Source organism: Anser cygnoides, chromosome 1 (assembly GCF_040182565.1).
Source record: "Anser cygnoides isolate HZ-2024a breed goose chromosome 1, Taihu_goose_T2T_genome, whole genome shotgun sequence".
Lineage (NCBI taxonomy): Eukaryota > Metazoa > Chordata > Aves > Anseriformes > Anatidae > Anser > Anser cygnoides.
The window spans coordinates 36,698,143-36,710,417 of NC_089873.1; the positions used below are offsets into that span (position 1 = coordinate 36,698,143).

General features: G+C 48.2%; 1 protein-coding gene across 3 annotated transcripts in view; it reads left to right on the forward strand.

The window, feature by feature from the left end:
* The first annotated feature begins 10,464 nt into the window (after positions 1–10,464).
* Positions 10,465–12,275, forward strand: part of SRGAP1 (SLIT-ROBO Rho GTPase activating protein 1) — a 151,509-nt gene continuing 149,698 nt past the window's right edge. Inside the window, exon 1 of one of the 3 annotated variants that reach the window (XM_066992485.1) lies at positions 10,465–11,076. In XM_066992485.1, coding sequence (XP_066848586.1) covers positions 11,010–11,076 — 67 coding nt within the window. In that variant the 5' untranslated portion in view covers positions 10,465–11,009. The remainder of the gene's footprint in view (positions 11,077–12,275) is intronic. The other 2 variants (XM_048065364.2, XM_048065365.2) reach the window with 2 other exon arrangements.

The window sequence follows — 12,275 nt, forward strand, 5'->3', positions numbered from 1 at the left end:
AATAAAAATAAAAATAAAAATAAAAATAAAAATAAAAATAAAGGACAAGAGTAAGATTTCGATAAAATACAGAAATAAGGCAGAATTGAATACCTACATCCAAGGTTTCAATTCAAAGAACTCTGCACCAGCTGGCTAGTAATGCTGGTGGCACACTGCTTCACTAGACACTTGTCTGAAAATTTTTGTTAGGTGTAGCTGAATTTCCACATCTACCTGGGATTTCTTACCTGTGAGCAACTCAGCATCTCTTTCTGCCTAAAATAAATCAATTTTAGAAGAGAATGGAATTCCTAAGTTCCTTAAGAGGTCCAGCCCAAGAGGTGGTCTCAAAGTTCAAGATGCTTAAACAGGCAGGAATCCACAAAACAGAAACGTAGTGAAATCAAAACAGTCTTTCTATCACCCACCTTCTGGTTTGAGAATTCACTCCAAAAATAGGGGAGTCCATTACAGCTCATTTTGACTCCATCAAAATGAGCTCGACGAGGGGTAGCTGCCACACTGCTGAGTGTCCTGCCAGTATGCTATGGGGAATTGGTGACTTTCAGGTTCTCTCCCTTTCCTGCTGAAGCTGGGCCTGTTAAAGATTCATGAGACTTACCATTCCTTCCCTATGTGTGGCCTTCACAGATGCTAGTGCCCTGAAGACTGTGGACTAGAGTGTGCATCAGGGTTGTGATTTTAAGAAGTGTTTTGCTAACATGTTCCATTCTTGGCCTTTTAAGATATAGTGTGGTAGATGCAGTTTACAGAAACCTGGCAATATGGTATATATTGTATCTAATTTTACAGGTGTGCTTAGATTTCCTAAATCCAGATGAAGTATGTTGTAAATGACTGACATGTGACAAGATGATCTACATATGAGTGGCTTCCCTTACACAGAGTAGAGGTCCAAGTGACAGGAGAAAAAAATACCCCAATTTCTTGTCTCTGTGGGTACAAAGAAGAAAGCACGAAGTGGTAGAGAAAAAGGAAAAAAAAAAAAAAGGAGCAGCATCCTCTGACTATGTGAAGGATGTTTTATAAATCCTATAAATACTGAAATATTCAAGGAAAAGAAAACTGTTTCTGCATAATTATCCTTGAACTGCAATATTGTAACATGTGCTTAGGAACACCAGAGGCACAGGATGCTTGATTGAGACAAGGCATATTGATGATTGGGATGCTGGTTAGTATAATTTTTAATAAATGCCATTTTTAAAGTGCTCAGGCAGAGTCAGTTTTCTTAATTCCATGATCATGCAGTATCACAGAGACATAATTAAAAACACTTACTTTGCTGAGCGAGGAGACATGCAGTTGCCAGGCAACATCTTATGTACCTCGAGAATATATAACAATGCACATGATTTATGTAGCGCTGTCCTTCTATCCCCAGCTACTGATACCATTGTATCTAATGCAGATTCACATCAGCTGAGCCACCACCGAATTATAAGCATCATGCTGAATCTTCTCCTTAGTTTACCAGCAGCATCCATCTGCTGCCAACTCATTTTTAAATCTACAGCTTGAATCACTGCTTAATATTGTCAGCAATGTAAGCATAAGTTGGTTGGAAAGGAGCGTTAAGCTCCATTAATTAATCTTCTTCTCATATAAAATTCTCAGTCTAATAATATTACATTCTCAATCTAATAATTGTTAATATACATTATGTTTTTTTTACTGTATTTGGGAAAATTACCTTATTTATAAAATGCGTATGTCACAAGGTATCATTTCCCCCAGAATAACAAAGATTTCTGGCATATGAAAGCCACTGAGAGGATTACAGCCAGAATTAGCAATACTGGAGATCTCCTGAAATAATTGTCTCCTCAGCCTTTTGGAAATCAAGAATCCATTCTTGTTGCAAATGTGTTACTCAGCCTGGGTTAGACTTTGTCATTCACATGGGCTTGGCTTCACCCACTGTCACTCCTGAAAGCCCATAAAAGGAGGCACCAGCTCCTGTAGAGGTTCAAAATACTGCTGATCTGTGTTACGAAAGCAAACCCACACCAGTTCACACATTTTAAATGAATGTCATGTATTTTGTGTTATATTTGCTGCAGTTACTGAATCAGAGAGTCACGGTTGTAGGATGTTAACATAACAAACCTTCATTACCCTAGCGCATCTCTGACATCGTGGTTTCGTAATTCATGCCACCCAACTCAACATGGGCAAATGTAGTCACATGGCTGTCAACAGTAAAGAACTGTTAAGGTTATGTGAAAATCTGGTCCATGTAGGTTAATTTTCTCAGATTTTGTACAAATATTTGATTCAAATAATATTATATTGCAAGAAAAGAAGAGAGGATCTTCTACCGTATTCAGACGGAAAAAAAAATAAATGTCTGTTATAAATATTTTCTTGTTGAGGTTTGGAAGCTTTGGTTGGTGTCTGTAGAACCTCCTCCTGGCATTAATCCGCCTTCCTCATCTTTCCACGTGAGGGAGCTCTGGCATTTGAAATATTTTAATAGCCTGAATTGCAAACTGCACTGGAGCCCCTCAAGAAAGATTTTCTGCATATCTTTTGTCTTTAGCATTTGTGAAAACTACAGATTATGTTAAACAGATATTGTCATTTACACTAAGCTCTTGGTAAAAAAAATTATTTTGAAGCAGTTGTTAACATAAAGCTTTCAGTTATATGTGTGCATGTGAGAACCAGAGCCATGACTCTGAAAATACATTACTCGTTTAGAAAAAAAAGTGTGTGTACTTTGCGATATTTGTACACCCGGTTGTTATGACAGTGGTCCGCTGAACACAAACAACAAAAAGAAGCTAACACTAAGAAAAGTGCAAAGAAACACACATACAAAGAAAGAAAGGATGGGAAAATAGCTCTTAAACTCCTCGCAGATTTTCTTTAATGTAAGACACTTCTTGGACAATGGAAGGAAAACTTGAAAGCTTTACTTTGAAGCTGTAGTTGTGAAGCTAAGATCACTGCATCTTACCTTCAAACTACTGTGTGTCTACTGCTGATGAGAACCAGCAGCTCAAGAGGGTCAGCTGCAACCTGAGGATATGACAGAAAATTACATCCGATAGAAGATGCAGGTACCCCCAGCACCTCCTGCCTCCCCAGCCCCCGCAGAGCCATACCTCTGCAGCAGGGATGTGGGCATTGTCTTAGGAAACCACCTCCAAATTCACCCCCCAGCCTTGCATGCTATGCTAAGAGCATCTTCCAGCCTGGCAATAAGAAAAGCCAAGGACAAAGAAATGTCTGAAGTCTCCTCTCAGCCCAGGGCTAGGTGTTTCTAGTTTGCAGATGGAGACTGCAACCAAGGACCACCTTCCCTTTAGGGGATCACGCAAGTATCAAGGGCTTGAAAGAGCAGCGTTTGGGTTTCCGTCTTTAAAAACCTGATGGCAGGAGAAGGACATCGTGTTGCTTTTAATTCAGGGAGCAGCAGCCCATGAAGTGGGAGGTCTGAATTAAGTTCCTTCTGCAGCCTGAAACCATTCCAGCTGCCACCACCCAGCTCACCCTGGAGTGCTCTCAGACCATGCAGGCAGCTGGGTTTTTGAGGTAAACCGTCATTAACCAAAATGTAGAAAAACCAGGTCTCCTCAAGAGCAGGTTGGTGCCCATATCCTTTCCTATCTCCATTTGCCGCACCCCTTCCACACGATTCTGGTTCATCTTTTTGCAACAGCAAAGCCAAAAGTAGCTGGAGGAAAAAAAGAACTCATGAAAGCAGCACATTGCTGCTCCCCATAATGAAGAAGAGAAAATTCTACAGAAATTGCCTTTCCTTTTCCGCTCTTGTTCCTCTCCGCATATGCCTCGCTCCTGGGGAAGGGCTCAGCCAGAGGGTGGGCCAAGGGGCTGAATCAGAGAAATGGCAGCGTGCTGGGTAGACCATTAATAGCAATGCACTTTTTTAGTCTGCTAGGCTGCAGCTGTTCCCACCCTTCTAGCCCACACTAATGAATAAGCACAGTAGCTAGATGTTTCTGCTAAAATGAACAAGGCTGACATTTGAAGTGTCATTGCTGGGCTTCAAAATTAATGCCCTTTTGAGATAAATGAAGGCAGTTCATAACCTTTAAACTACTGGCATGGACTGAAGCAGCCCCAAAAGCTGAGATTCTGCAAAATCTGGATGGCCTGTGTAGGTCATCCAAGGATAGCAAGACTAGGAGTTACGTCCCCCTCTCTAAGTGCTGGGGGTGCAATCCAGCAGATCTGTTCATGTAAGCATTCTAGTTAACGTCAGGCAGCAACGTCATGATGAAGTACACAGACCTGATTTTTAAAAATATAATGTTCTCAATTCTCTGGTGTTGCTTCGAGTACAGCATCTTCTCCTTTTAAATTTAATCCAACTTTTAATGTTCTCCAGTCAAAGCCATTAGGATGAGAAGGTCAGGAGTAATGAAGTAGCAGAAGTACTTCATTTTTAGCAGAGAACTGATAGAACAAACATAAACAATGCAAACAGAAAATTTTAAGCCAAAAGCTAATTATCAGCATTGCAATTATCTGCTCATCAGAGACTTAAATTACCACTAACATGGCCCCTCAGGCTCACTTGGAAAAGCTCTCTCAAACACACCAGTGTTTTCCCACCGGGCTTGGAAAGAAAAGCTAAACCAAAAAAGATCCTAGGACTTCTCTGCACAATACAGCTTTTAAATTTAGGAAGATAAAGATCCAGAAGAATGCTGGTGCATGTGAGCTGGCAGGTGTAAGGCACATGCAGCTGCCTAAATTTAGGTGCATGAAGCTTACAGATTGAGTATTCAGATCATTAGGCTGAGAAGAACTGGTGTACTGGAGCCTTAAAGGTTCCCAACAGGATGGAAGTAGCCCTATATGGAACGCAAACCCTGCACCGAGGATGCAATTACCTGGATGTGTCTTCTTTCAAAACGGCAAGACTGCTTCAATCTCTTCTCATTAAGTGAGAAAGTTATTACCTGGAATTCATTCCTCATAATTACTAATTGGGAAGAGAACAGCAATGCCATATGAAAAAGGATAATATTCTTAATAACAGCAAAAGGCATAAAGAAGCCTCATCGCTTCCCATGTATTAGTTATGTCATTAGTCCTATTAGCACCACTCAAAATGAGCAAGTTAACAAGGAAACATTAAACTGCATTTCATGACAGTAAAGCCGAAGGACTAAATATTGACATACCAATTACTGTTTTAAGTCTCATTAATTTCTTCAAACAAAACAGCAACTAAACTAATGTGAGGAGGTTTGGGTTTGGTGCTTTTCTTTTTCCTTTACGAGAAATACAATGATTTTTCATGTACCAGACAGTACCAGTCCTCCAGGGCTGAAATCCTACCGTACTCAGACAGAAGGCTCTCTTTCATTTCAAGCCCGTGACTCTACCTGGAAGATTTTTTTTCTGTGATGTGAACAATTCCCCAGTGGATCCAGAAGTTGTATGCATTTTGTACTGACAGAGCTACCGCGTGCATTTGAACGTGGCAGGTTTGGCTGTACACACAACCATGCACAGATGCATACGCATATATATAGAAGGTTACCTAAGGGTATTTTTCCTGAACCCTCCTTCAGACAGCAGGCCAATGGGATTCCTTTCCAACATGATTACAAATAGTAAGTGAACAAACAGTCTGCAGATGCTTATCTGCGCATTTTAATCAGGAGCAAGGTATTAAAACTAATAACCATATTTCTAATGGAGTGTTGTTAACACTCAGCATATTGCTTTCAGGTTTTACAAAGAGAACTTCGATCCTGTCTGACATGACCACTGGTTAGGACAGTAAGGAAAACTGGAACAAAATTCATCCTGAAAGAAATATCTAAAATAAGTGAACTGTGTTGATCATCACCAAGGACATGCCCGCAACTCCGTTGACTTTGGAGAAAGTTAAGTAACATATTTAGATTAGGCATATGTCTTTAGTTGCCTAAATTTAGGTGTGTGAAGCTCACAATCTCCACTCGGATCACTATGTCCAAAAGAAACACAGCAATTGCTCAACAAACAAAAACAATAACCCTAAGAAGTGCACATTAAACCCCTGGGGTTTGTCTACACATTAAAATGATTACAGATCCTGGTGTAGCATAAATTTAAAGCACATTACCAATTCTATGTACTCCGCCTATAGGCACTCCCATGTGAAGTAAGAATGCCTCTTCTTCCTTTGCTCTGCTTCCAGAAGATGCTGTGCACACAGGCCCTGGCAAGCAAGATGCCTATGCCAGTGATCAGAGTACTGTTCCTGGAAATGAAAGATCAGAGACAGCTTAGCCTCTCATAGAAGCCGGGATGAGGGAAACACCTTTCCTGGACTGGTGAAGTTCGGGCAGCTCACGAGCCACATTTCACTGCTGCGGAGGTCCAGCCGAATCCTTCAGAGTCACCCACTTTCAGGTCAGCCAGGGTGAAGTCCCAGCTCTTCTACAGCCAGTGACAAACCCCATTATCCCAGATTTTGTCTCCTTGTCTCAGGAATTTATGAGCACAGAGCAGCATTAAGCGTTGCACTGATTGCGAGGGAGGAAAAAGCCTTGCTGGTTTTATATCTTAGATAAGCAACTGATTTTACTAAAATAATCTAATTGCCAAGCAAATAGATTTGATTCTATAGAAATGTACATCTTATCAGTGACAAACGTTTGAACAAGCTCGTTGAATGGTGCCTCTTATTGTGGTGTTTTTTTTCAGTAACAATCAAATATTTCATTCTTTCAGTTAAAGCTTGGTCGTTCGCTTAGAGACTTCCCATCCAACTGTAAAATGACTGATTGACTGCAATTATAAAGCGTGATGAATTATTTCTGTCTCCTTTTCAGCCTAAAGAAAATTAGTGTAGGGTTTTGCTGTTTAAGGGGGCTGATGCATTTCATTATGTGCTCACAGAGAGGTCGGTGATACTCCAGCAATCAGTTATATGGTCTATTTTTATTAGCAGCACAAGAAAGCAAATACTGCGCAGCTCATCAGTCTGTGTAAATGAAATACAATAATGAAGTTCTCAGGCAAGCAGAATCCAGCATGCCCGTGTTGTTCCATTTTTGCACTGAGTGCATGAAGTATTGCAGGAACTGCTCTCTGTATAAACACGTTGCTGTTTTATCATACATAATTCAGGATTTCCAGTTCCCCGACGGAGTAGATTATCTAACTGCACACTGAGGTACCGTCCACAAACCCTGCTCCAGTACCGCACAGCTGCAGTACCCCACTGCCCTGCATTATTGATACAACTCTGCCTCTTGCAACAACATATGTGCTCTCAATCAGCTTTATCCTAATACTTTTTAAATGTTGCAGCACCCTCCCTGACCAGAGCTGGATATGCTCTACATGCCATAATTCAGAGTTCACAGAACTACCTTGTAGATAAGCCAGCGTTTTCCAACACCATTCATGGATGCACAGAGGTTCGTATAACAGGACTGTTACAGAGCCCTGGCGCTTGCTGCTCTTAAAATTGATGGGAAGTCTGCTGGGACCTTTCCGGGAACAGGTCTCAAAAGACAGGAATTTCTGTAATAATCTCTTCTGCCCTGTAAGTCACCTCAAACCTGACACTGCAAAGCCAGGCAGGGGCTGTTCCTGTGCAGTCGCCATCCCCGCGATGGGATTGCAGGCTGTGTAAATCAGTGCGGAATTGAGTCCGGAGACTTGAGCTGCCACAAACATCTTCAAAGAAGATTACACCCATGTAATAATGCACAATCCTTTGGCAATCCCTAAAGAAGGGCAGGGAGTGGTAGGGGGGATGGAAATCAGATTTCTCAGCCAGCTCAGTCCTGGTTGTCCCAGAGGCCGGCCCTAACCCAGGGATCCAGGATACATGCAGCTCTGAGCCTGGCATGCCCCTGCCGGCTGGGGACACGAGTCCTTCCTTGGTCAGTGATCCTGCCACGGACAGGCAGCCCTGAGCCCAGCAGGCTGAACGCAGGGAGACAGGCAGGGAGAGCAATTTCCATGGGCAGATGGTTACTGAATCCTCACAGGCGATTGCAGAGAAACAGAAAGCTCTGTGGCTTCACAGAGACAGGCACAGCCCCTGGCTGCAGCACCTAGCACACAGAGGAAGGGGTGCTGCAGACATTCAGCCTCCCCTCTGCACCCTTCTTCTGGGCAGAAAGATCTGGGCGGTGTTTCCCATCATAGGCTTGGTGGCAAGATGGGGCTGCATCCTTCAGCCCCCAAGAGAGGAGGAGGCAGGTAACTTCAAATCCATGACCCCAGCCACATCTGAGGCACGGTTTGCATGCCCAGCTCCCAGACAAGGGAGATTGGGACTGGCCTGGCCAACCTGCAGAGCTTCACCCAGGGCACGAGGGGACTTGACCACTGTTCTTCGTCCTCAGCAGCTGTGAAAACACTCTGCTCTGCAAGATGAGGCAAGATTCACAGCTAATCTCCAGTTAGCACCCTGTGTCCCCTGGGAAAGTGGCCTACTGTGTTGTAAATCAGCCTGTCCCCAGGCTAACAGATGGACTGGAACAGCCAGGAGGAAAGAAGCAAGCATCAAAGGCTGAGATGAAAATCAGAGTTTGGTGGGATTATGAAGATGATTGCTCTTTTGAGTCAGGGCTTCTTATTCAAGGGATGTAATCTGACCATCCAGCTTGGAGGTAAATTGGCTTCAGACAATAACGTCTTGTGCTAAGATTGTTTTAGGTGATCAGAATTGGGATCAGCACTGAGTAGCTGTGCTGGGAGAGCAAGAGGAAGAGACATAATAAAATTATAGAGAACAGCACATGAAGAGGGTGTAAGGAGAACAGGAATCCTGTAGCATGGGAGAGCATGGTACCTAACAAAGGTGAAAGATGTGTTGCAAAGGGTATGTATATGCTTACTGCTAGAAACGTGTGGTAGAGGTGTGGAAGTGAGTAGCTGCAATGGTAAGGCAACGGGTTTGTAAGAATTAAACATAAACACCGCCAAGAAAGTCAGCATTAGCACGATAACCCTGCCATTTCCCCCCAAGGGCCAGATCTCCATAGCACTAAATCTCAAATCCAGCCAAGTTACTGGGTAGCTGGCTTAAACCTCCCAGCAGCAGATGATCCCGGTGCTCACTCCTGTTTGTCCCAAAGGATCAGGTCCTGGCTGTGTCAGGACTAGCTGTCCAGGACAGGATCTCTAGGTATTTTATTTCTCTGGGCACTTTCACCACACTCATGCCTCACACCTTTGGAAACTCTTTGTGGCTAGTCTGCAACTTTGCTTAATCACTCCTGGATTTACCTGAAGCCAGTAGAGCCCTCTGTGTCTCCAGAAGCCCCCTACATACCTTTAACCTCCTCAGAGCTGACCTGCCTGCAGCTCAAAGTCTGCATCTGCAGCCTCAGAGTTTGACTTTTGGTCTTGACTCCAAGAATGACAGCCACATTCTTTGCCTGTCGTAAGAAGCAATGTCCATCACCCTTTGCTTTTCCCTTGTTTTTATTTGTTCTTGTTTTCTTGTCCAAACCCTTCTTAGAGAAAGGCTGAGTTTCAGTGCCATCAGGGGTCAGGGAAAGGGGCTGCACAACCTGAACCCTGTCTGACTCCTTTTGTGAGTGAGACCCAAGCTTGGAGTACAGGCCCTATGAGAAGTGTGGCTATTGGTTTGGTTAGCTGCTGCGCTCAGCTCCTGGCACGCACGGCGTCATCTCAGCCCGTAGAGCTGGCACATCCTCCGCAGCCCGGTAGGGCTGAGTCCGGTGCCAGCTCTGCAGGCAGAGACAGAGGCTGACCCCTCGCTGCTGGCATCGCCCAACAGCAAGGGCACGCCTGGGCCGTGTCTCCCCCAGGTGGCTCGCCCCGTGCTCCCACCTGCAGCTCTTCCTGCCCTTCTAGACCACCTTCAGCTTATCACAGCGCTTGTCTCACAGCCTTTTCACAGGGAAAGCCGGGCACCGGGGCTCACCGGCCTAGGTGTCCATCTTTCTCACGCTGATGTCCATCAGGACCATGGCCCCTGTATGCCATGCACAGCACTTCAAGGCAGCAAGATTTCGGGTGGCCTCCCGCCCTGTTTTGTTTCCTTCCCCCACGAATAGCCCCACACAGGGGTGCTGAGGCTCCTGTTCTCCAGAACCAGCTGTGTCCCGAGGGGGGCTGCATCTTCCCCCCAGTGCCACCATGCCCCCGTCCCCTGCTGGGCCTGGGCACGCTGGGGCGCTCAGAGGGGCCACCACGAAGCCGTGCCCTGCCCTCGGGGGAACCGGGGAGCCCCACGGGGACCCCACAGATCACACCTTCCCTCCAGCCTCTCCCCCGGCCCCCGCGGGCTCGGCCCCTTCCCTCCTTCCCCCCTCCCGGGGCCCGCCGGGCCTGCTAGGCCTCCGCCCGCGGGGCAGCGGCGGCCGCCGGGGCCTCGGAGCCGGGCGCTGGGCGGCGGCAGCGGCCGGGCGGTGGCGGGGGGGAGGCAGGAAGGGGGGCGGGGAGCAGCCCGTTCCCGGAGACACCTCTCCGGGGCGCGGCGGGGCGCCGCCCGCCCCGCCCCCCGGCCAGGCAGGGCAGGGGGAACCGGTGCCTCCGGCGTGCGGAGCGAGCGCGGCCGCCAGGCGGGCAGGCAGCCCGGCAGCCCTCCTCCCTCCCTCCTTCTCTCCCTCCCTCCCTCCTTCTCTCCCTCCTTCCTTCCCTCCCTCCCACCGCCCGCTCTCTCCTCTCTTCTCCTTCCCCTTCCCCGGGCAGACAACAATGGTGGGGCGCAGCCGCCGGGCCCTCGCCTAGCGCCCCCCGCAGCCCTTCCCTCGGCCGCCCCCAGCCCTGCGGCGGCCCCGGGCCGCGGAGCGCCTCGCCGCCGCCGGCCGTGCCCTGCCCTGCCCGGGGCGATGGTGCCGGCGCCGGGCTTGGTCTGAGCGCCGCCTCCCGCCTCGCCTCCCCGCCCGGGGCCAGCCGCCCGCCGCCGCGCTCGCCCGGCTCGAGGCGAGTTGCGAGCCCGTCCCGAAAACCTGCTAGTCCTCATCTGATCCGAAGGCGAGCAGAGGAGGAGGAGGAGGAGGAGGAGGAGGAGGAGGGGGAGAGGCGGAAGAAGCGAGCGGATAATGTCAACCCCGAGCAGATTCAAAAAGGACAAAGAGATTATAGCGGAGTATGAGAGCCAAGTGAAAGGTAAGCGCGGGGCGGCGGCTCCCCGGGGCTGCGGGCCCGGCTCGGCTCGGCTCGGCTCGGCGCCTGTTGCCCCAACTTCACGAGCGGCCGCCCCCTTCCCCTCGTCCCCCCGCTCCGGTGGCCCCCGGCCGCAGACAATGGTGAGCCGTGCCCCTGCCTGCGGGCACATGGCCGGTGGCCCCCGCCCAGCCCTCGGCTCGCTGCTGCTGCGCTGGGCTGGTGGCTAGCGAAGCCTCGTCGCTGGCCACCGAGCGAGGCTTTTCGGCCATGCCAGGAAGCGTCTCAGCCCCGCATCGCCGGGCCGTGCCGCATGCAAGTGTTGTGCCGGGCAGGGGCTGCTTGCCTCGCCCTCGCCGCTTTTCCCCCCCCTGCGGATGCCTTGGAGGATGAGAAAGTAGCGGGCTGGGCGGCGGCGTGGGTCCCCCGGCTCTCCTTCATATCGCACGAATCGCGATAAATGCGTGCTTGAAGGATGGGTGCGAGCCTGAAATGCAGCCCCCAAAGAGCCGTGCCACACCTGAACTCCGATTATTAACACAAAAAAAGAAAAAAAAGGTGTGGGTGTGCTCTTCATGCACCTCGGGAGGACCCTCCCTCAGGGACGGAGCGTGTCCCCACACGGCCCCGGGGGCTTCGGCAGCCCCCTGCCCCATGAGGGTGGGGGCTGTGGACCTTCAGACCACGGCCGCTCCTCAGCTGCTCAGAGATCTGTTGACTTTCTGTAATCTCACAGGCATTTTTCCTCTTATCTTGACAGTTTGATCTTGCGGGATCGAATGATTCTTGTGGTTTTTGTTGTTGTACTTAAAAGGAAAGAGGTAGTTTTTTGGTTTTCTTCTTCCTAAGCTCAACTTTTTTTTTTTTTCTGTGAAAAATACCTGTCACTGATGAAAGGCTCTGTGGGTCCAGGGTGGGATATAGGTTTAAAGTAAATAAGAGACCTGTCAGACGGATGGGCAGGAGGGGGTGCGGGTCCTTGTCTGAGCTGGCAGGCCGAGGTTCGGGCGCCCGTCTGAGATGGACAGAGCCGAGACAGCTCTCACGCTGCTGGTGGATTCAGTGCCATCAAGCCGTCGGAGTATCGGTGCTTCTGCCTCTCTGTGGAGATGGCTCAGATTTGTCTTAATCACTGAGCAGGAAAAATGTCCATAATCTTAATCCCTTTGCAGGGTGTGCAGTCTATTCTTTGCCTACTTCTG